Below are 25584 nucleotides of genomic sequence, written 5' to 3'. Positions count from 1 at the left end.
TTGATGATGGAAAACTTCTAAAGCGAACATTATAACTATTTTATAAAATGTTAGCTCAGAGAAGTGGCGGAAGTATCTCCAACAACGCGCTCATTAATAGGGAAAAATCTAAAAGTATTATATGTTATAGTTGAACTAACAAGCTTATTCTGTTATGAAATAAAATAGTTTTTCGGCAATCCAACATTTAAAAAAGTGCATATACAATACCCGGCGATAAATACCGATCGACCTTTGGAAAGAGACGATCGGCTAATTTCGGTTTCGTAGAGCGTTATCCCTGTCGCACGAAATACGACTAACAAAACGTCACAAGGGTAGTGTGGGACAGAGATAATGCTCTACGAATTGTCTCTTTCAAAAGGTCGATGTGCAATATTTATCGCCAGGTGCTGTACCTCTTCCTTGTAATTAAATTTAATGGAGAAAATATATTATTGTCATTTTTCTTTAAGTAGTTTAACAATCGTGGATTACATTAAAGATAACATTTTATTATAATATTTTCAGCCAATTATTATAGACCATTCACATATCCTATAAGAAATATGCTTTAAATGTTTATTACTGTCTTAGTGTATATGATGATATATAAATAAAACAAAACATTAAAACCACAATATTTATAAAAATAAACATTTCATCACAGTTCATTTGATGTTTCATTTTGAGTTGACCCTATTAACTAAATTTGGGTCTGAGATTAATTCACAATTTACCTTTATCTATATAATAAGAAAGATATTTGGAAATAACAAGCTGTACAATCGTAATTGCAAAAATACAAAATAAACTTAATTGTTTTTTAAACAATTTGTAAATGTCAATAGTGTTTTTGGCGCCAAGAACTATTAAAACATACACAGATAATATATTTCGACGTTTATTTAATTTATAATCTGTGCTAAGCACATTTTAACTATTTATTCTAAATAACACCTTTAAGATGGTTTTAACACTTAAAATGCATAATGATGAATAACTGCAACATATCACTTTGAATACAATAGTGTACTATAAATGCATAGTGTTATATATGTGCAACATGAGGTTTTTTTAATAAATATAAAATTAGGTGTATATAAATGTATATATATATTTCCCTGAATTGTAGTGTACTTATCTGCAAGTACATATTTTTTAAAGTACACCAATACCTCACTTTGCGTCGTGGTTACGTTCCAAAAAAAACACGACGCAAATTGAAATGCCGCAAATTGAAATAAGATTTTCTATAGCAAACCATGTACAGATCGAAGATAGGTTCCAGGGTCACGAAAATACTACTTTTTAAAAAGACAATTGAACAAAGTAAACATTTAAAAAACAATGATAACATAACTCTGTCAATAAATAAATTGGAATAATATTTACCTTTTTTGTAACCAGAAACATCACGTAAAAATTTATAAAAATTTATTATTCTCTTTTAAAAAAAGCCAACACACTACATAATTGAAACTGAACTCTAAAATTAGCAAAACAAAGTGAAAATAAAACCGTATTCAAATTGCGTTGATTTTTAGTTAGAAAGGGAATCCCCGAGTTTTGATGGCACGGCGCTATTAGAAACAATCTAAGGCCTAAAGGCCCAAAAAATTTTGGAAAAAAAAAGTAAATTTAAAAAAAAAAATTTAGACTCGAACCAAAAACAACGAAACCTCGAAAATCGAACGACGCACTGTGAAAATTAGTACTAATTAAGCAGCAACGCAACTTCGAAAAAAACGCAAAACGAAACGAAGCAAAGCGAGGTATTGGTGTATAAATAAAAATTATGCATTTTAGGGTTAAGTGTATAACAATGGTCATAGATAAATCTATAAGAACGATTAAAATAGGAACATTATTGTGATTTCTGCATGACGTGGATATAATAGGCTGGGTTATCGACTTGGTCTAGTGCTTTGAAATCCGCATATATGCTGTGCTTCGCCTTCATGTCGAACGCCTCATCCAACATCTTGCTGAACCTGTCCAGTTTGTGCGGGTAATAGCAGAGACGGAATTCGCTGTAATTAAAATTTATATTAACATTTTTATCCTTAAATATTTAATGGAATCAGGCGTTTCTTTGCGGAAGTCCATCCTATGGATGGGTCCTATCTGAGTCAACTCTGTGTTTGGCACTAATTGGTGTAACATGACTACTGAAGATGCCCCCTGGAGGGGTGAAACACGTGTTGAGTGATTTGGCGGTGGCGGTTGTGTGATTCGCATTGTTTGCCGCATATGCATTTATCAACGAGCTGGCGGGTGGTGCACTTTATTGCACGACTACGTTGAACGGAACTGACTATTGTGCGGAAGTGGCTAAATATTGGTCCTTTTCTTATTTTTATCCTTGTTGATGTTGGCAACATTTCGTTTCAATTTAAACTCTACAGCGACATAAACTTAAGTTAAAATGTTACCTAACCTAAAAAATTAAATTAGAAATTATAAATAAAAGTGTTGTTAGAATAAAAATTAAATTAAATTTAAACATTTTTCTTTAGAGTGACTTTATTCAGTTACAATACAAGACTATTGAGATACCATTTTACCGCTCCTGAGATATGTAACAGTCCTGTATTGTTGTATTATATTGGAACATTAAATAAATTTTCCAGAGATGATTTTATGACTCAAATTTCGGGTCCGTGATTACGACGAAGTTGTAAAGCCGTAGTTTGGCAACACCGAAAATTGACAAATGACACGTGTCACCGGATAGGAAAATTTTTTGAAAAACGAACGGTTGTCTTTTTCACGATGTACCTCGCCAACTGCCATTTCAGACAAACAATGTGTTACATGTAATGAGAATTTTTATCCTAAAAATGAATGATATAATGGAGTAACCTCTTTTCGCTGATCTCCCCGTCGGCTGTGGCACCGATGCAGTAGTCCAGGGCCACCAGCTCGGGCTTTCCACGCACCACCAGCACCGACGTTTTTATGTCAACCGGATACTTGCACTGGAATATTGGGAATTAAAAAAAAGTAATATTTAGTACATTGTTAATGGAATGAGGATATCCACAGAAGATCTAAGATCACTGACACAGCTTGAAGAATTGCTTGCGTGGGCAGGCCTCGCGGGAAGTGGCTGTGATTATGGTGATCAGTGAGGCTTTACAATGTCCATCTATCTGCAGACACGATGGTGAAGAACTAAACTATGCTCAAAATATAATCATCAAGAAATGATTAAAGTTCATTAAACTAAAACTGTTAAGACAAGTTTATTATAGTCAAAGGCCAAGTAATAAATTTCTCTTATTACTGAATTAAGAATATTTGCTAAACTTAACAAAACTAAAAATAAGTGGCCTGAGGATTTGTTATGGGAGTCGTAGTAAAAATGCGCTTGGAAAATGTTTTAAAAAGATAACAATTTTTTTGACAAAATTTAGGTGTAATTTATGTGAAGAAGGCGATAGAAGTGAGGCGATGTACAAAAGGAAAGATAAGAAAAAGAAAGCAAGATATTAAGAAGGATGAAAGAAAAGCATGATAATAATAATAATAATATTCAGTGAAATATTATTAATTATATAAATAGTCGCTGCCACATGGTAGGGAAGAACGAGAAGTCCCAAAAAACGGTGACACAAAAAATATGCAACTATTTTAGTATGTACATACGTGTCGGAACGCCGGTATATCTGACGATAACAATAGATGGCGCTAGTGGTAGAATAATAAGAATAGAAGACACTACAGGACTCGGGTATAAATATTGCACATCGACCTTTGGAAAGAGACAATCGGAAAAGAGACAGCCGTTGTTGACAGTTCGTGCGAAATACGACTGACAAAACGTGACATAGTGTGAGACAGAGATAGTGCTCTACGAAGCCGAATTTAGCCGATTGTCTCTTTCCAAATGTCGATATGCAATATTTATCGTCGGGTATTGTACACATTTAATAATCTCGTAACTTACATTGTAGTAAATAGAGTGCCCCGGTGTCGCCCCGCTGTCAATCATTGCATCGTAGTTCCTGTGGTCGATGAAGAGCAACCCGCCCGGCTTCAGCACCCTCGCGAAGTTCTCGAGGCACATCCTCTGCGTCCTCTGGTCTTCGTACTCGTCCAGCAAGTGGGCGAACGAGTTGCCCAGGCAAATCACCGCGTCGAACTTCGCCCCGGGGAGGAACGACTGGATATCACGGGGAAGCGTCTCCCAGCTCGCCTCCTCGATTACTGTGACAAATTATTTATTTATATTATTATTAACTTTGAATCCTATATAGAGAACACATAGTATATGTTATAAAAATGAATACATTTAAAAAAAACTTTTAAGTTAAACGGTTTTTTGATACCCATGTTGTGGTGGTTGTGGAAAAATATGTACCTAGTCCGCCATATTGGAACGGCGTCCATCTTGAATTTTAAATTTTGACATAATCATCGTGTTTTACTAGTGTAGCCCTTTCATTTGATACCCATATTGGGGGGGTAAAGGAATTATACGTAATCCGCCATTTTGTATCGGCGGCCATCTTAGATTTATAATGTTATTGATTTTATTATATTATATTGTCATCTAAATTAAATGTGTGTACCAAATTTCAGATCAATCTGACAACGGGAAGGTGCTTAAATTTCAATTTCTAATTTTGACCCAAATAAACAAATTCTGTACGGGTCGAACTAAATAAAACCGTTTAATAATACCTTAATTATAAACAATATTAATAGTCTTGTAGAAAAAGAAACAAAAAAAATTGTCATCAAAGATGATCACACTAAAGCACGTGATGTATTTAGTATTTTGAATTTCTTGGCCTTCGCAGATTATCGCATACAAAAACCTCAAATGCTTTTAGATGAACGATGTTGTCATAAGGCAACACAGTCAGATTCTAATGGCTCTTCTAAAATATTTCTTATGAGTTCAACTGGAAATCAATGTAAATCATCAGATGTGCATCGGTTTAATTGAAACATTTCAATGCATCTGTTTCCTGTTTGCATTTCTAAATGAATTAAGTCGAGAATGCTGGTATAATTTTGGTACGTACCCCATTCGTCGTACCGCTTGTCTTTCCGCTTCTCCCAGCGCGCCTTCAACGCATGTTTCAACATCTTGTCGGAGGCGTCCACCGACACCACTTTGAAACCCTCGTCCACCAGCATCATGGAGTCGATCCTGAGAACAAATATGGATTTAAAACTATGTTTAATATTTGATGTTGTACACAAAAGAAAGGCTATATATTTAATGCTATTTTTTTTAACCAATGATGATGTTCATCATCATCATCAGACATAGCCTTCGCCTATGTCTTTCTAATGGGACCAATTTTGCTCTCAAGGTTGTGATGGGCAAGAAAGTGGAAGATGATAGAGTCGCTTCCCTCATGTACGAGGACGAATGTACTACATTTCTGAGATTCTGCAGAGAAGTGGTGTAACAGACCATTGCTAGGAGCAACGGCAAGGATTAAAATAAAAATGAAAAAAATATATTTACACTCGAACAGTAACGTCCCTTGCCCCAAAGAAAGTAAAGAGAACGAGTAACAAAAAGAGACCTTTTGGAATCAGCCCGTATCCACCTTAGTAAGAAAAGGACCAATATTTAGCCACTTCCGCACATGCAGTGGTTGTCGTGCAATGAAATGCACCGCCCGCCAGCCCGCTGATAAATGCGTATGCGGTAAACAATGCGAATCACACAACCGCCACCGCCAAATCACTCAACACGTGTTTCACCCCTCCACGGGGCATTTTCAGAAGTTACGTTACACCGATTAGTGCCAAACACAGAGCTCTGTGTTATCAGCGGGCTGGCGGGCGGTGCATTTTATTGCACGACTACCACTGCATGTGCGGAAGTGGCTAAATATTGGTCCTTTTCTTACTTAGGATGGACTTCCGCGAGGTAACGCCTGATTCCATTAAATGTATCCACCTTGTTAGACATCCTATGACGATCTCTGTTTACTATCTTTTTAGGTTTATTAATTTTGAATACAAATGGTGGCCTCTTTCAAATAATATTGTTTTTTTTTTATTTTATAGCATTTACGCTGCGGACATATTCTTGTTAAATGTATAATAATATTGCTTTTATAAAACACTTGTTATAAATCGATGACTAAAAGACCTTATTGTAAAGCCTTTTATTAATAATGATTCTGGAGTGAAGACGACAGACCAGCATGCGCAGCGCACTGATCTCCTACTCCTGAAACTAAAAGGTGGATATGACCTTCATCATGTTGGAACACACTGGATACACCAAGCTATCTTACCGGTCTACTTTTAAATCTATAAGGAAGACTTAGAGCAAGATCTATTTGCAGAATTCATTTTATTTCCAGCTTCGACTCCCACTACAAGACTCCTCTTAAAGATGCACTCTATGACCGGTTCTCCACCGCCTGTTGTTCATTTGATGTGATAGACGTCATGTTGTTAGCTGGTTTTCGCTTTGTAAAGCTTCATCGATAAGCTCCCGGAAACAAGAGGTCCATGGCTAAAAATGATGCGTTGGGTGATCCTAGTCCAGTTACATCGAATACGACTATGATATACAAACTACTGCATTATGGGAAGAATAAAACTAAATATTTTTTGTTAATTCCACGTGGAAGAAGTCTCAGGGCACTGCTAGTATGTTATATAAATTATATTTATACACTTACACACTCGATATCTGGTGAGCATTGGCGAACGCCTACATTTTAGAGAAAAAAGTTACGGCCACGCTTGCTTCTGTCACACGAAATGTCACGACAGATTAGCCAGAAGTACCAGCGACTAGGTTCCAGGATGTAACATGAACCTACAAACGCGTTGATTTCAGAGCAGTACGCAGAAAAAAAATTTCTGATAAAAGCAACGAAATCATAACACACACACACGCACACGCACACGCGCACACGCACACACACACACACACACACACACACTAGCTGTTCCCGCAAACGTTGTTTTGCAAAAAAAATAGGGTTTTAATTAACAAAAAAAATAAGGGTTGATCGTAGAGGGGTGAAAATTTAAGGTTGTATGTATTTTTGTATGCTGTATCATAATAAAATAAAAACCAAAAAAATTGTCTAAAAAATAAAAAAATAATTTAGGGGTGGACCACCCTTATCACTTAGGGGTATGAAAAATAGATAGTAGCCGATTCTCAGACCTACTGAATACGCATATAAAATTTGGTAAAAGTCGGTCAAGCCGTTTAGGAGGAGTTCAAGTTCGAACACCGTGACACGAGAATTTTATATATTAGATTTATGTGTGTGTATGCAAACCTTCTTTCTTACATCGGACAACAAGACGCACGGATTCACATCCGTTCACAGTTGAAATTCATTCTACCCGCACTATGCGTTTCGCTAACACTTCTAATAATGCGAACATACAAGAAGTAAAACAACCTACCGGCCGTCAATGTTTCTAGACAATTATAACTCGGGAGTCATCAAGACCAGAGTGAATTGGTTTCTTCTGGGCGTGCATGTACCTTCGCAGCACTTGTCATCGCTTAAGATCAGAGGTCCAGAGCTTCGCGTATAAAAGAGTAAGACATTTGCATGAAAAGGGACTATACACGTGTAGGTGTAGTGTTATGATTGTAGTGTAGTGGTTTGTAAAACGAGGACTATTCGTTGGTCAGAAGTGACATGGGTCGACCATGACCGTCTCTCGTGGGCGGCGATGTGATGAGTGAGTCTCGTTATACGTGGGCAGTGCATTACTCCCGACAGGGGTCCAAGGGTTGAGATGAGCAACTCCTTGCTACCTTAAGTGTCTTAAGTTCTCGAACTTAAGTCCACCTAGAGGGCGTGCCCACCCATACCGTGTCTGCCGGTGATCGCCACTCGAGAACCTTTCCAAAACACCTAAAAGTTGAATTGTTGGTGAATGATCTTCGATTATTGTACCTTCAAGGTTTCATTAAGTGCCATTTTAACCGCCTCATTTCTACGGTAATAAATTTTGAATATTATTTTAAATATACTCTCTGAAGTAATGGAGATTGCTTTTTTATAAATATAATTTATTTAACATCGAACCTAGCAACAGGCTATCGTGTAGAATAGTTTGCTTAGCGGTTTATATCAGTACTGAAGGCAAAAGGTTAAATAGTTATCTTGTATTTTCAATACTTAAACATAATTACAACATCTTACGTAAATATAATATAGAGATAAGAAACATGATTTATACGAACATCGCTAATAATGTTTGCAAAAATTTTTTAGTTATTCAATTAAATTTCATAGTTATTTTTCCTCATTATACAGGTTGATTGTAAATACATTCAAAAAAGCTTTCAAAGAACTCCATGTATGGTTTACTTGTCAGCAAAAATACCTAATTATAAACCTTATAAATTACTAGCTGATCCTGCAAACGTTGTTTTGCAAAAAAAAAAAAGTTTTTAATTAACAAATGTAAGATAAGGGTTGATCGTAGAGGGGTGAAAATTTAGGTTTGTATGTATTTTTGTATGCTGTATCATAATAAAATAAAAACCAAAAAAAATTACTAAAAGTACTGCAAACACATATTGTTAACAATAATTAATTTAAATATGTAGTTACACAATACCCGGCGATAAATATTGCACATCGACCTTTAGAAAGAGACAATCGGCCAACTTCGTAGAGCATTATCTCTGTCGCACGTCTGACATAACGTTACATAGATAGTGCTCTGAATTGTCTCTTTCCAAAGGCCGTTGTGCAATATTTAATGCGTGGTACTGCACGAATCCTTACTACGCTTTTTCTTAGCTAATTGTTAACAAAAATATTTTACATCTACTTTGAAATATATAGTTTTTCTATTCGAATAAAACAGGACAATAATTTCTGAAGAATTTAATAGTCGGTATGTATAGCAACAGCAAAAAATAATTCATTTTAACTTGAAAATGTATGTCTTATTATATCACCATTACGTCGTTAATTATTTCTGAAAACATTGTTTTTTATTATATCCAGGGGTGACCAAACTGCGGCTCTTTGAACGATTATTTTTGGCTCCGATTGATTGTCGAATTATTTCAATGTTTCAATTTATATTACCTATGTCAGCTGCTGGGAAATCGAAACAAATCACTGATGTGAATAATAATTATTATTATTCCACCATAAAGTTAGCGAAATACAAACACCGATCGTAATTAACTAACCGGCATCTTAAGTATTATTAGGAGTGCTGTCATATACGTGTGCCGTTATATCTAACTTCAATACACATATTTTGTACTTTTGGTTAAATTTCAATAAATATTATTAAACGGTTTTATTTAGTTCGACCCCGTACGGAATTTATTTGGATCAAAATTAGAAATTAAAATTTAAGCACCTTCCCGTTGCAGATTGATCTGAAATTTGGTACACACGTTTAATTTAGATGACAATACAATATAAAAAAAATCAATAACATTATAAATTTAAGATGGCCGCCGATACAAAATGGCGAATTACATATTTTTCCTTAACCCCCTCAATATGGGTATGTAATGAAAGGGCTACACTAGTAAAACCCGATGATTATGTCAAAATTTAAAATTCAAGATGGACGCCGTTCCAATATGGCGGACTAGGTACATATTTGTCCACAACCACCACAATATGGGTATCAAAAACCGTTTAACTTAAAAGTTTTTTAAATGTATTTATTTTTATAAAAATATTAGTTTCCGTGTTTTAAATGCGTATTAAATTGCGGCTCGCAAAAAATTTCAAATTTCGAACAATGGCTCGAACCATCAAGGAGCTTGGCTACCCCTGATATATATTAATTTATAGAACATTAGCTATACATTCACAGCTAAAGCTTCTATACCTATTTCCAATTTACCTGTATGAGGGAATAAGAAATTTTCTTGATATACTTTATATGCTGCGACATTACACTGTCAAGGTCCCGGCGGCACACACAAAAACTGGTCCAAGAAGAAACCTTTTCCCTTGAAACCTGTTTACTGTGCAGTAATACGTTTCAAATTATTACCTTCGTGATTTAAGAGAAAATAATGTCTTTTCTTTTACTTATTCAACTTTATTGCTACATTACAAATATCTTGCCTCATTGCTTCGAGTGATAAAACCGCGTACTTTTCCTGTTAACATTACTTTTTTCTTTTTGATATTACGTATACAATAAATATTAGCAGGATCGGAAAGTAATTTAGTTTTTGTGGATATATTTCCCAGAAACACCGATTGAATTGTTACCGCTCCGGCATTGAAAAATTAATATACTAGATAGCAAAAGGTTGTTGATAACGAAGGTGAATATATTGTTGATTCGAAATATAAACTCGTTTAAAAATCAGTCTTGTGAATTTCACTTAAAAAAGCGACATTATTGTCCGGTCACCGATATAGTATTAAATAGAATTAATTTAAGATTTTTTTATGTATCCCTGATCGACCAGGAAGATTCTCAAAGAGAAGGAAAAATTGCGAGAAGAATTGTCCACAGAGTAAACAAAAACACCTTTCTCTAGCTGTCAAATTTTTGACAACTGAAACTAAGCAGTGGTAGCACAGAAGCAAGGACTGAGATTTGTCGCATGTCTCAGGTTCGATTTTAGAGATACTATCTGCTCACAAATGTGGTGATTATGGTATATACCCTATAGATATTTTGGAAGGGGGGGAGCTATGTCTTACAGCAGGCATCTGTGGGTTGAAACGACATCATATAAATCATTACAAAGCAAACAACATATAAGTAGTATTGAATTGTACGAAATATACAACTTATTTCAGTAAATATATCTTGTATGTTATCTATGCAAATATATAAAACTGGTGTTTTTAATATTAAAATAACCGCTTTTTGCTACACGCGTGTTAATATATACGGTATATGTACAGAAATTGTTTTTTTTATTTTTCGTCTGTATGTATTTTTGGCCGTATAGATTGATGGGACTTATATTGGTAGGTAGCTGATGTAATGAGGAGTAACTTAGGCTTTTATTTTTTTTAAATAATGAAACAAAAACTAAATACTTATTTTGTTGAATTTCTCGAGGGCGAAGTCGTTGACAAAGCTAATTAAGACATTAAATCATTAACACAGTTATCACTCTGAAATAAGTGTAATTATTTTTTTTTAATCGTCATTTGACAGATATACATTATATGTATATCACGAACTGTTCTTGCAACTACTATATTTAAGCAATCGATTCATTTGATCTTCAAAATCTCTGATCAAAACCAACTTAAACCAGAAATTTTTTATACAGATACATTTGATACATCTGCCCTATTTATATCCCTTCTTAACCTGTCCACTGTCTATGGATATATCTGTCCGAACTGTATGAAGCGTACGGGAAAGATCTGCCCGAAATAAAATAGGCAACACTATATCGAATTGCCTTAAAAATATAGTTTAAAATCGCATGCCCTGGCCTGGCGTAATACAGTTCACAGGATTAAAAATAATAATATTTCATTTATCAATTAAATAAACTCGTTCCCGACACTGACAGCGCCACACGAAGGGTTAATGGAGATGAAAATATAAGTGTGTTAGCAATGATGATCTTTGACACTAAAACTTGGTCTTTAACTTCAGGGTCTCATTTACAGGCTAGCTCATTCAACAAGCTTTGGATCTGGCTATACCAAATCAGGGATAAAAAGATTCATAAACAAACAAAAATAACTGGCGTAGGTCGGTATTTTTTTTATTTTTCCTCCTTTTTGGGGACGTCTCTTTCGTACATTTCGAATGTGAGTAATTTCAGACTTTTTTTATTCTTGCTATCCTCTCTTTCCTCTCATCTTTCACCAAAAATCTTTCATTCTTCTCTACTTATCTTCTTTCACACATTGCCTTTCTTCCGTCTTTACATTCCTGATTACATTTGGTTCTTATATCACAAAATATATATATCTCTTTTCTTTATTTACAATGTTTATTTATACTTTGTATCTATATATTTATTCCATAATTATCCATAGTTGACTATACTCTTTTATAATAATAGACCGGTGGTTGAAGTGGCAGTCTGCTTGAAGTGGCTACATACCGCATATGGCAGTTAGGGCATTAAGATTCTGGAATGGAGACCACAAACTTACCCCGTTCCACATGCGGCGTCGAGAACACGGACACAGTTGTGCTTCCTCAGCAGGCCCGTGAGGAAGTCCTTGTAGTTCTGCGTGCGCTGGTTGCTGTCGCCAATGTACTTCTTCCAGACTCGCGCCGCCTTACCATCCGCATACTGGTCCTTGACACCCTCGGAGGGTATACCTTGCGACCGTGAGTGGAACACCTTATCCGCCGACATTTTTCAGCAGGGTCCTGTAATTTTATATTCATCATCATGACAGCCTATCCCATCCCAGCCACGAGCTGACCTCATAGCGCACAAATACGAAACACCTCGTACATTATATATATATATTCATTCATAAATATATATATATATATATATATTTATGGATGAATGAATGAGAAATGAATAAAATTGGTAGTTGCTGGCAAGTTATGACGAGATCAAAGGAAATAGGGATTTCCTGTTATTTCGTATTTCTCTATTTACATTCAAAAATAAATTATTAAAAACCGTAACTGTTTATTAATGTCACCTCACTAGTTTTACACGAACACACCAGCGCGCACACATGCAAGGCAACCGTTCACCGACAGAGGCAGCTTAGTACTGAATCGAAACCGCTACGGGTAAGTCGCAACATGACGACACTAACGTCTCGTCTTATCAGTTACAATTTACAGCTGTGTGAGTGCGTAATATCAGCTCTATGTCAGATACTCTTGGCAAATAACATTTTTTGTTTGTCCGACTCTAGTGAGTCCGTGGAATAATTTTAAATTCGGAACAATTTTTGGTTAAATGCTACGTATATACATAATGATAATCCACTACTATGTGATCAAAAATTAATATGAAATTGTCATTTAAAACTTCGGGCTTTAGGAAGGTAGGTAATTTTTTTGTAGGTTGGTAGGACTGTCTATATAAGAAAATATTTAATTGTCTCAGAGTTAAACATGTTTTTTGCAAATGTTACAATTTTACCGAACGCGTAGGTCTTGGGTAGTGCTAAAAATCGTTCATTTTTTTTAAAAAAAAGGTCAAAAACTCTTTCGTTCTGCAGCCACCGTATTAGTCCGATTTAGCTCCTTGCGACTTTTGGCTATAGAGAGATCTCAAAAGGCCAATGCGGGGACGCCATTTTGACTCGATCGGGGACATAACAACTGAATCTAAAGTCTAAAAGTCTCCACTGAAAAGACTATTCCTACAGTGTTGAGGCCAGGAAAAAGCGTTGGTAAAACTGCGTTTTATCGGTCGGGATTTACTTTGAAGAGAATGAAATTGATTTGAAAGTATACATAAAGAATTTATATTCTATTAACAAATTCACCTTACATTTTCATTACAGTAATATATTAATGTATGCTACCTATATAAAATACGAAACAAATCAATAATATAATGTGATAATATAAAATGAATTTAATATAATAAAAACTAGATCATCAATAGGTTAGTATATTAAACAATTTAAATATAAATAAATACATATACACAAATACTAATTCTATTTTTAAATTTAAAATGTGACGTGTATTATCTTACTTGCGTACTAATTATACTATAAATCCTCCTACATATTCCTGTTTTATTATCTGTGATAAATTTTCGATAAGAAAAAAAGAAAAAAAAATATAACTACTTTCCAATCTTCATTTCTGAACACCATTTACTATTTAAGAATACTTTTCTTTACTTATATACATCAAAAAAATATTAAATAATTAGGGTTACGTTTTCTAAAATACTTTGACAATTTTAGGGTTCCGTATATTGGTTTTTGTCCTGAAATACGGCCGATATAAATTATATACAGGCCCATTCACCGCTGGCAATGCAAAGACTGCAGAGGTAGATAGTAAACAATAATTAACAGAATTTATAATACATAACATATATAGTAATCAGAATTTTAAAAACACTTTCTTATTATATTATCATTACGTTATTTATTATTTCTGAACACTCACTTCGCCCTCAATAAACTTCAGTGCGCCCTTAACCCTTTCGACTCCGATGTCGAGTGTCACTCGACACTGATTTTGTTCCACAAGGTCCACTGTCGAGTGATACTCGACATGGTGTAATACTTCTTTTTGCGGAACATTTTAAAACAGGAAAGGTTTTTGTTATTAAAATGTTTGAATCACGAATGAATGAAACATATTCTAGAATCGCAAGATACTATAATTCAATTAAATTTTATCGATGCTACATAACAGCCTTGAAGTGGAAAGGGTTAAACTATTGTTAATTTAGACAAGAAATTCAAAACGTCGTATATGATCGACTATGAAAAAATTACAGATGATATGGCAGCCCCAAAAATCCCATCAAAATCATTTTATATAAAAAGTATGTCATTGCTCTAGCCACCATCTTTAAAATACTTACAAACCTTCTATATTTATTTATGATTAATAATAACCATGTTCTTTAATTAAATTTATAGATGAATATATTTTATAAAAATTAATATTACTTTTATATATTTGTCATGTCATAAAATAGTTGGCGCCCGCCATTAATTTTTAATTTAATATTTACAATAAAAACGTTGCCGACCCCTGGTATATATAGCTATACGTTGAAAATATTGAAGCATACCTAATGCTCTTTAAATGTCAGCACAAACCTTAGATCACAATGACCGCTTCTAAAATTATCTTGATTTATTATTACAACTCTTTTAGTTCCTAGTATATATTTAATAACTTAAATCTGATGATATATAAAATACCGCATTCAAATTTTATCGCAGCATTATTATACCGAAACTCATTGCAATATCATAGCATATATGTCTATAATAAAAGTTTCTCCAAACGGACACTAATACTTTTTAAAATATATATCTGAACATATTGAGAGACAATCTCTTTTGAAATTACGCAACCAATTGTTTAAATGAAGTAATACATTCTTATATATTACGGTATTGCATTAGTTACGCAAAAATTACATTTGATTTCTTTTTATTGCCTTTCTTATGCTTATAATCGAAAATCTATTTCAAAATTGGTATAGATTAAAAATATGAAAAAGAATTAAAGTAATTAAAGAGCCATAAAAATGTAAATTTAAAATAAATTTACATCTATTTTAAAACTAATCATGTTGACATACAATTTATGATTGATTTTTAATTATTAAACTTTGAAATAGTTTAAAAAACATTGCATATATAATGTTTTTCAAATTTGAAAAAATGCAAATAATAAAACAAATGAGATATATTTTATTTCCGATTTTATAAATGGCCGAATCGATTTATATTCTGTTTAGATAGACAGTTAAAAGTTCTACTGTTTCAACTAACGTAATAAAAGGCTTTCTAAAAATTCTAATGCGTCATTTATTTCGCAAGTATAGCGCGTATATGACTACGATTTTTTCTTTCTACTTTCAATAGAATAAATCGTAAATATTGTATGTTAATTTGTAAATTGTTGGTTTTATATTCTCTATAATGGCACGATTAAATGATTTGAAATTCAATCTCAAGACGTTACTACACAAATCCTAAGTTTAAATGCGTACCTAATACAGTATCTTCATTCGTCTTGTATTCACAATTAAAACGTTTAGTTGTAAACAAGCGCACAGTTAACAGACAGTCCATGATGAACACGATGTTATTCACTTACTAAATGATGATGCAATATTTCTTCAAGTAACTCGCGTCTGCTTCTCAGGTCCGCGCCGGTTGAACTGAGCGTCCTACGTATATCGTTCTGTGAGTAAATTATTAAATCGCCATTTTTTCTGCCTAAATTATTAGTAACAATTGTAATAACTTCATAGAAATCTTTTCATTCATATTTTTTTATATTAAATTAATATGCGTTGTATAACTTTTAGGTTATTTGATATTTTAAACAAATATCAATTTTCTGTATTAAGCCTAGAATGACATTTTTTTTAATTTTTTTTCTTAAAAAAATTGGTTACAAACATAGATAATAAAAATATCGAAAATAGTGTTTAAAGTCAATATTATTTATTACATTTACAACGAAGAAATATTTATTGAAAGTCACGTATTTTAAATTGAGGAATGCCATCGTAGGACAGCTATTTGATTTTAGTTTATATTTTGAGCACTTCTAGCATTCCTTTCATTAAGTACACAATTGATTATTGTGTAGAATCCAAATTGGAAAATAAAACGAATAAAGTTTTTGTATTACTGTTTATTTTATTTTTATTAATACTATACAATGTATGTATGTACACAAAAAATATCCTAACCTATACAGAGAAATAAAATTAGACTGTGATACAAACAAATAAGATTGAATTGACTATTAAAATAGTACATACTGACAATACATTCCTCAGTACTTGGGTATTTTGAGTAAATTATGTAAGAGAAACTATAACAAGAGCGTTAGTTCTGTATTTTATGTACTATGTTTAGTACAAGTCTTAAGGAGTCGTTAACTTTATTTTTTTAAAACTTTATGACAATAAATATATTTATAACTACAGATTATACAATCAATATCATTTCAACCGTTAGGTATCCATCTGTCAGGTACAGGCCTCCCTTATAAATATCCAATAGGCTTGTTGTCGGCTCTAACTCGATTGTTTGTGGCATCAACTCCAGAACCTTCCGGGTCTGAGAGGCGATTTCTTATGTGCTTTATATACCCTGCCCACTGCTTCTTCACTTTTAAGTGAAATAAAGTGTTTTGTTAGAGATAAAATTCGATAATATTTAATTGATTATTACGATTATTAAAATTTGAAAAAGCTGTATAAAAAAATCTAAGCGTTAGTTCAAATATAAATGTAAAATTTTGATTATCTGTGCTTTCAGATAAAGCACGGTTTGTTAAAATCAATGTTATTATTCAAGATAACATGAAAATTATGTTTATGTTATTAAGTATAAAACAAGTACTTGTAATATAATTTTTAATTGATATCTTAATATATATTATTACTTTGTAATTTTTATCAATGTCTCCATATTCAACGCAATCATCATAAACGTATAACCTATAGACGTCCATTAGAAGGGATAGGCCTGCTGAAAGTTCGCCACGATGACGACCATGTCTTCAATCCACCCAGTGGGTGGCCAAAACGCAGTAGCATAGTTTAATTACATTTAAAAAAAATCGATAATAGAAAATGTTTGGACGGTGCCCGGCCCACACAAACACTTCGTATTTGGCTGATTAGTTATGGGTATAAACCTTTAAAGAGGTTATCATACAAAAAATAATAAATCTGGTAAAATAAATAATGTATCGATTTATTCAAAGTCTGTTAGTTTATTATAATAAGAGGTGTAAGAGAAATGTTTTCAGCGCTCAGCCATCTTGATTTAAGATTTGAAACTATATATGTCTTCGAAAGGCACGCAATGAGTTTTCTAATAAAAAATTCTAGAGAAACAAAATAATTTCGAAATGTTGAAAATCTTATGAAATATGTTCTAGAAGTGTAATATTAACGTGTTTTTGTTTCATAAGATGACGTGACTTGCGTTTCTCGCTAGATGATAAGCGACGATAACATTTTACGTTCGCAAATCAAATCTGTTTTTGTTTTAAATCGCCGATATGCTGTTACAATAACAACTGCTTATTATTAAGGAAGTATCGTATTTATACATACATAATGATATATCTACTTCTATATGTTAACAAGCTTTAGAAGTAGAGTCTTGTAAGAGATAGAAATATTCATTTATTTTAAATAAGATAAGGAATATGTTTTTTGTAGACCGCATGATTGTTCGATAAGCATTTAAGAAATACTAGTGTTGCCAGATTTTCATCGCTATTTATATATTTGTGTGAATAATATTGAAGGTGTGCGATGTTTCCTAGAGCTTGCGCCGTGGAAGTAATGACAACATGGAGTCCAAAGTAGAAATTTGCATATTTACAACATATTATTTATTAATATTTTTATAGATGTTTACGCTGTTCGTCTAGACGCTTTTACAGCTTCATTAGTACTGATTTCACAGAACGAAAAGGTCCGTGAATTTGAAAGTGTGTATTGCACCGTAAAATATATATAAGTTATTTTTTGAAATGGCCCTTGTTACCCCTGTTTTATGTAGGGCAGAGACGTTGAAGTTTCAGGTTAAGATATTTTTTTTTCCAATTTTATACTATTTATTTTCACTATTTCTTTTTCTCTTTCCTTGTATCATTTTCATTTATTCATTTCTAATCTTCTTTCACTCTATTTTTTTCTCATCTATATTCCTCGTAACAATTGGTTTTTTACAGCTTCTTTTGTTTTCTTGAAAAAAAATTTTGTCTTATAATTTTTTTTTACTTTTACTTATTCATTTAATTAGCAATTTGTTAAATACTGTATGTTATTTGAATGACGTTATGATGCTAGCCGGCTTAGGCATTGTGCAGCTTGATATTGAGCTCTCAGAAACAGGAAGTCCGCTAGATAAGTATATATTGATTAAACTTAGCCCATATTTATACAAATTCTTAGAACTACGAAAACAATCATTGCAGTCAGCCGTTCTAAAGGCGACAAGTATTGTAGAGCACTGTCTCTTTCGCTCGATATAAATATGGAGCGCTCTGGCGTGGGATTCCCCTGTCCGACGCGCCGCTGACGATGACGTCATGTTGCTCTTACAAAGGGTTCCCACAGTCACGTGACGACGTTTATGTAAAACGAAGTAATGTAACCTTCTGTCAATAAGACAATTATTCTCTCTTCGCTTTATGTGGGCGATAACATAAGTGGCTTACGTGTGGCAGGTCAAAAACTTAAGTCTAAATGTCCAAATAAATTTACCAGAACAATAAGTAATGTGCCATTTAAGACCTGTCGTTACATCAAACTAGTCATGGGCTGTATAAACCTCGATTTAGTTACTTAGAGCCTTCGTACATGGCGATGCAGTGTGCCTTTTGGCCACGATACAGTCGCATGTAAGGATTTCATAAACAGATTCCTCTCCCCGTCGCAAATACGACTAACACGAGTCTGTAGTAATGCTGTAGCGAGATTACTAAACGTCGCTACAAAAAGCCTAGGCCTAAGGTATGGATCCTAAAGCAATAACAATACATAAATCTAAATAACCATTTTTTAGCGTATTTAAAAAAAATATTTTTGACAACTAAACTTTTTATTCTATCCTTTCTCTTGCATACAGATGAAAAATAAAACTTTGGTCTGAAATAGGAAAATGGAATAAATAAAACAAAAACATTTATGTTCTTTTGGACAGATAAAATTAGTTTCTATATTTAATATTTACTACGATTATCTGTAGGTATTAATGAAAAACTTTATACAGGCTGTTGACTATACGTGTGAATTTACATATAGATTATTTATCAGTAAAAAGTTTTTCACAACTATTTCCAATCATCGTATATACAGCTATTACTCTGAAATATGTTACATTAATTTACATTTTTTTATTGGAATGTCACACACCAATAACTTTGAACAGATAGTGAACGTTAATTTGAAAATGTAGTGTTTCTTATTATAATATCATTACGTCATTTATTATTTCTGAAACAAATGATTTTTCGATAGGGTGTAACATAAAATCACAGCAAATCAAATGTAGGTTTAGTTTAGGTTTTAGTCCGTGGACCGCCGTTTCCACGGGCTCAATTTCCATGAAGCTGTACAAAGCCTAGTTCGGCTAGCAGCACAACATCAATTACAACAAATACAAAATACAAATGTAGGAGTTGAATGATGTCATCGTCAGCGGCGCATCGAAAAGGGGAATCCCACAGAAAAAAAATTATATAGATCGGACGCTCTACATTTTTGGACTTGTGATTGGCTGACGATTTTCATTGGTTGAACATTGTTTTAAGCTTGAATATACCAACCAATACCTCGTTTTGCGTTTTTTCGAAGTTACATCTATATATATATGCTTAGTTAGTACTAATTTTCACTGTAATTTGTTGAAATGTAATCACGACGCAAAGTGAGGCATTGGTATACACACTTTTACTTCGGACTTGGTGTTGTTGGACCTCTAAGATCTGCTGGCCCAAGTTAAAATCCCACAGAACTATACCCTTTAAGCTTTTACACCTATAATCATTCAAATGAGGGTAGAAGTAGGTTTAATAATTTATTTAGTGATGTCATCTAGATTTTTGGTCCTTCCGGCAGTTATATGCACCTTTTTAGTAATTAACGTATAATAGATACAGAAAATATATAAGGTAAAGGCTACAGTCGTTAAAACGCAAATATTAAGAATGCGAATTGACAAAAAAAAACTTTTAATATAGCGCCATAACTATTTACGTTGGTAATGCGTTCGATATGTAGCGTTTATTAGAACGCTACCAAATTCATTATAAAAGAACGCATTCATTTTTCTACTCACTCTTTAGACTCTGTGTATCTCGCTCTATCTGACGCGATGCGTTACGGACTAGACGCGTCGCTTCTACCGCTTTAACAATAAAAGGATTATTGTAAGTCAGATCGAGATAGTTATGCTGTGATATTGTATTATACGTATAAACCATCTGGCAAGTGTTTTTCTTACATCGGAGTACCTTTTAAGGACCTGTACTAACAATTACCCCTCAAATGATGGCCCCAAAGTTATTAAAAATTATCTCAGAATTCGAATCAAGCTCAGATCGGTTTTTTTCAGCAACCTGCGCACGCATCGTAGCTTTATTTACTTGACATTAGAAGCGATTTTAAAGTTTTCAGTGTATCCTGAGAATTTCAATATAGTTCCAAACGGTTTTCTTCGCGTTCATGTGACCAACGTACACGTGGCATCTAGCGGACAATAGCGGTACTACGAAGCCAGAGAGAGAAGCATCGCAATGTCGCGACATGGTCTAATTTTGAATTCTGGAGCGTAAATGCGCCAGTATCAACTGTCATATGTCAGTACACCGCTTCGAAGGATTTTCTCACAACCAAAACTATTGCAAAATATATTTAATTTTAACTAAATTCTAGTTTTGCGTGTTTGAATTTTACAATTTATTTCTACTAACAATTTGTTCCTAATTTCTACTGTGTGGATATAATCATTGTTTCAAATAACCTTTCTATTTCCGGGTTCTGTGTGCAAACTAATATCTAATTAATTATCTTATTTTGTGTGTCTAACTTATATTAAATTTACAGATTTGTAAAATGGAGGAGGAATTAAAATTACAGCTTGCAACTCTGCGCAATGCTAAAGATCCTGGCCAGTATCACGTCAATGCAGTTAATGCCAAACTACCCACCTTCTGGACGGATAAGCTCACATGTCCTCTCCGTCCTGGACACTCGGGTTGTCGACGTGATAGGAGACATCATCTCAAACCCTTGGAACAAAGACAAATATGTGCACCTGAGGACTGAGCACATAGAGCGCCTATCTTTCGCCAGCTGCTCAGAAAAGAACAGCTGGCTAACAGGCAGCCATTTACCTAGGAAGGTACGACACCTGGGATCAATAAAAGCATCCTGCGCGAACTTTGGATGCGACGATTTCCATGCGAAGTCCAGCGCATACTGATTGCATAGAACAGCTTGGCCCTGGATAAGATTGCCGAGATAGCAGATGTCATAGAAGACTCATCTACACCACCTGCACATGTTCACGCTGCCGTCGTTTGTTCCAACAGTCCCAACCCTTGTCCGGATATGCAAATGATGATAAAAATGATAGAACAACTTACCGTCAATGCGTTTTTTTTTATAGACCCCAGTTGATCCCAATCTAGCTCGAGGAGACCGACAACTTCCTCACGCCCCGGCAACGAACTCTGTTGGTACCATAACCAGTTCCGTGCTGCCGTTGCGAAGTGCAGGGGCTCGTACGGATGTGTAGTACTAGCGGAAGCCATTTATTTGTAACTAATCCTGGGTTCATCGGTTTTTTATCGATACTGGCTCAGATATTTGCTGTTTTCCACGCCACTTCCTGGAAGGACGTCAAGCCGTCACGGGTTTGGATGAGCGCGCCACCAATGTAAGCCCTATTAAAACTTACAGCACCAAGGCTAACTGACTCAGCCTAGGACTTCGATAATAGGCTCCAATTTTCTAGCACATTAGTCTGCTTCCAAATTGCCGCAAACAACGTCTCATTGATGGCAGGACTAGTTGATTGCAAATATCAAGGAACGCCTGCTGTCAACGTCGCTGAGCTGCGCTTTTCCTGGAGTCTTTCCGAGTTCCCGGAAGTGACTAGACCTCCTGGCCTACCAAAAATCACGAAGCACACCACAGTCCACCACATTCAGTCGATCGAAGACCCGCCTGTATCCCGACGTCCTCACCATCTAGCGCCGCAGAGGCTACTCATCCCAAAGAGTGAGTTTGAAGCCATGGTGAAGAATGGAACAGCAACACCTTCCAAAAGCCCATTTTCACCACTACACCTCGCAAGTTAAAAGGATACCACATGGCGACCGTGTGATTACTGCGTGGTCAAAGCGCGGACACATCTCCGACTACACTATTTTCAGTACCATCGACCTTATCATGGCTTACAATCAGGTCCCCGTTGCAGAAGAGGATATTGAAAAAAGGCAATAACTGTTCCGTTTGGCCTCTCCGAATTCTCACATATGCCATTCGGGCTACACAGCGCGCCAAACCTTCTAAAGGTTTGTTGATGAGGTCACGCGGGGTATTGATTTGTTTTCCTTATGTAGATGATATCCTTGTCGGAGAGCAAGGGAGGAACGGTACCGACGTCTTATCCGACCCAAATGTCAACCTCACCTGTTCGCGCTGGTGGTTTGTATAAATAATAAACTGCGGCGCTTCAATAGCTGCCGTGGTGCTCCCTGCTAGACAATAGACGAGGCTTATCTACCGTAGACACGATCTTTTCTGTTACCATGATCACTCAGGAGTTTCGAGAGAAAAATAAACCACTGTACGTTGAGTTTCTAGACACGAAAAAGGCATTCTATCGTGTACCCCGACTGACAATCAGGTGGAGTCTTCGTAAGAAAAATATCCCGGAGAGCTCGTTGATATCATAGAAGACGTGTATAAAGATGTGATGTCGTCAATCAGGACAACAATGGGACAAACAAAACCGAGAGCAGTGACGGGAGGGGTACATCAAGGCTTGGTACCGAGTACCTATCTCATCAGATTGATTATGGATGCCTGACTGAAAATGCTCCGACCCTGTCACCCTGGACATTTATCTATGCCTACGATGTATCGATCGGTTCAATATTCCGAGACGAAGTAGAACAAGAAAACAAAGAATGGAAGCGCCAGTTACAAAAAGGAGGCCTACTGCTGTTTTTTGAAGACCCAATATATGGCTTAAAACGACCCAGATTTCTTAAAAAACCCTCGAATTATTAACGGACAGCAAATCACCAGGTGTGATTAATATAAATATCTGGATTCCATGTTGCATTCATCAGGAGATTTGAAAGTATACATTCAACACCGAATCGCAGCAGTCTGGCTTAAGTGGCGGGAAGTAAGCAAAACATGGCCAGTAACAAAGCGCCAAGTCTATGGACATGGTATGCCATCCAAGTGGCAGAAATGAAGATGCTACGGTGGATGTGCGGAGTGACGAGCGAAGTGGAAGCGGAAAACGAAGAAGGCAGACCCCACCATCAGATGGGAATAATAAATGTGTAGGAAAAACTGAAAGAGATGACATCCTTGTCTATTATAAAAATGGCTTTAGCATGAGTAACATCACACCTTGTTCAAATGTCTGCTCGATTATTGAGTGTGGTCAACGCTTAGAAGTCTGTACTAGGCGGGAAAGAGGTCAGCTTCCTTGGCTACTGCATCTCCCAAGAAAACATGCGTCCACATTCGGAATGTATAGAAGACCTGCAGTTTCCTCGTAGGTTCTTGGGCATTATAAACTTTTATCGCCCCTTTCTTGCCCAACGCTGCCACCACTTATCCATCTCCTCAGTCTTTACAAGGAAAAGGGAAGACACCAGTTTCGTGGACACCCGAGTTCGAGGTAGCCTTTCAGAAATGCAAGGATCACCTAGTCAATGCTATAACTTTGATCCATCCAGTCACTGGAACTGCTCTCTGCTTATTCGAGGACGCGTCATCCACACACAATGGCTTATGTCTGCAACAACAAGTCAAGGGTCTGTGGAAACCGTTAGTATTTTTTAGCAAAAAGCTAAATGTGAAACAGTCCAATTGGCCCGTTACTACAGGGAATTGTTAGCTGTCTACGAAAGCGGCTAGCACTTTCGGCACATTCTCGAGGTGGAACAAATAAGAATCTGCACTGACCACAAGCCTATGATGGGTGCTTTCTAACAACGCCGTGAAAAATTTTCAGCAGCTGAGCTCAACCAATTCACGCGTCGAATCCGTCTTCTTGTTCAAAGACTTCCCTGAGCTGACGCAACAACCTGCACTGAAATACAGGACGCGCTCAGGTCGCGAAGACCGTTTCAAAACTCTGTTCGACCTGTGATTCCTCGGAGCGGTGTGGTGTTTATTAGAACGCACCAAAACACATTATACAAGAACGCATCTATTTTTCTACTCTCTTTTGACTTTATGTATCTCTCTCTGACGCGCTGCTCTACCGGTTAGAAGCGTCGCATCGACCGCTATAGTAGATTGTTGTGTGCTGTGATAATTATTACACGTTCAAACCACCCGGCAAGTGTTTTACTCACGTCGGATTACCTACGAGGGGCCCGTAGCAACAACCACCCCTCATTATGTTTGACAGACTTCTGTACTGTAAATTCTTTATGCAGACGATGTTTGCTTTATGGCTGACAGTATGGAGAATCTGGAAAGACACGTCGACAATTTAGATGACTCCTATCGAAAATTCAGCCTTGTTATCACTTCGAAAACTCAGATTTTAAAACAGCCTGCAAGAGGAAAATCTGCTAGTGACACTGCTCTCTACTTAGGTGGGAGAAAACAAGACGAAGTCATTACTTTCTGGAATTTAGGAAGTCTAGTTCATAGCGACAATCGTCTTGAGTCTAACATATCTGCTGCTTTTGGTAAACAACCAAAGAGTATGGAAGCCTCACGAACTAAAACTTCACACAAAACATGCCGTCTATAGAGCAATCATACTACCTCTGCTTCTGTATGCCTCGAAGACCTGGTGTCTGTACAAGGGTGACATTATACGTCTTTCATATGAAGTGTCTTTGTGCCATCCTTCGTTTGAAATGGCAGGACCGTGTCTTCTGACCGGTATAGTCTGTTAAGTGTCAACTACGCTGGTCTGGACACCTGGTGCGTATGGACTCCTCAAGGTTATCAAAGTCTGTCTTTTAACTAACCTAACCTAACATCATGTGGAATATCTTGCAATTCTTAGGAGCTTGCTACTCAGAGATCCGAGCGGCAAAATGCTGTCAAAACGGGCAGAGATGAGGGCGCTGTAATCGAACATCTTGACGCCAAACGCCAGCTTTTAAAAACTCGACTCAAGTCCTCCTATAATTCCACATATAACGAAAGCGGGCAGATTCACTGCGCTATCTGTGACCTTTAAAACTAAATTCTGTTTTCCGAGTCACATTCGCGCTCACGAACGTCGAACT

The 25584-nt window shown here is 35.6% G+C and overlaps 1 protein-coding gene across 3 annotated transcripts; it reads right to left on the bottom strand.

Annotated features, from left to right (window-relative positions):
• Positions 1–1846: 1846 nt before the first annotated feature.
• Gnmt (Glycine N-methyltransferase) lies at positions 1847–15750 on the bottom strand. 3 transcript variants are annotated; one of them, XM_068771815.1, is made up of 6 exons: positions 15697–15750; positions 12069–12291; positions 5016–5143; positions 3932–4191; positions 2845–2960; positions 1847–2012 (listed from the first exon to the last, which is right to left on the bottom strand). In XM_068771815.1, the coding sequence occupies exons 2-6, from the start codon at positions 12275–12277 to the stop codon at positions 1847–1849; spliced, it is 879 nt and encodes a 292-aa protein (XP_068627916.1). In that variant the 5' UTR covers positions 12278–12291; positions 15697–15750. The 3 variants fall into 3 exon arrangements, with proteins under 3 accessions (XP_068627916.1, XP_068627918.1, XP_068627917.1); XM_068771817.1 differs by lacking the exon at positions 15697–15750 and adding an exon at positions 12579–12646; XM_068771816.1 differs by lacking the exon at positions 15697–15750 and adding an exon at positions 12563–12638.
• Positions 15751–25584: the final 9834 nt, after the last annotated feature.

Source organism: Battus philenor, unplaced genomic scaffold (genome assembly GCF_028537555.1).
Source record: "Battus philenor isolate CCGP_79_NKW_IND1 unplaced genomic scaffold, ilBatPhil1.0.hap1 SCAF_4, whole genome shotgun sequence".
Lineage (NCBI taxonomy): Eukaryota > Metazoa > Arthropoda > Insecta > Lepidoptera > Papilionidae > Battus > Battus philenor.
This window is presented reverse-complemented; position numbering and strand designations above follow the sequence as displayed.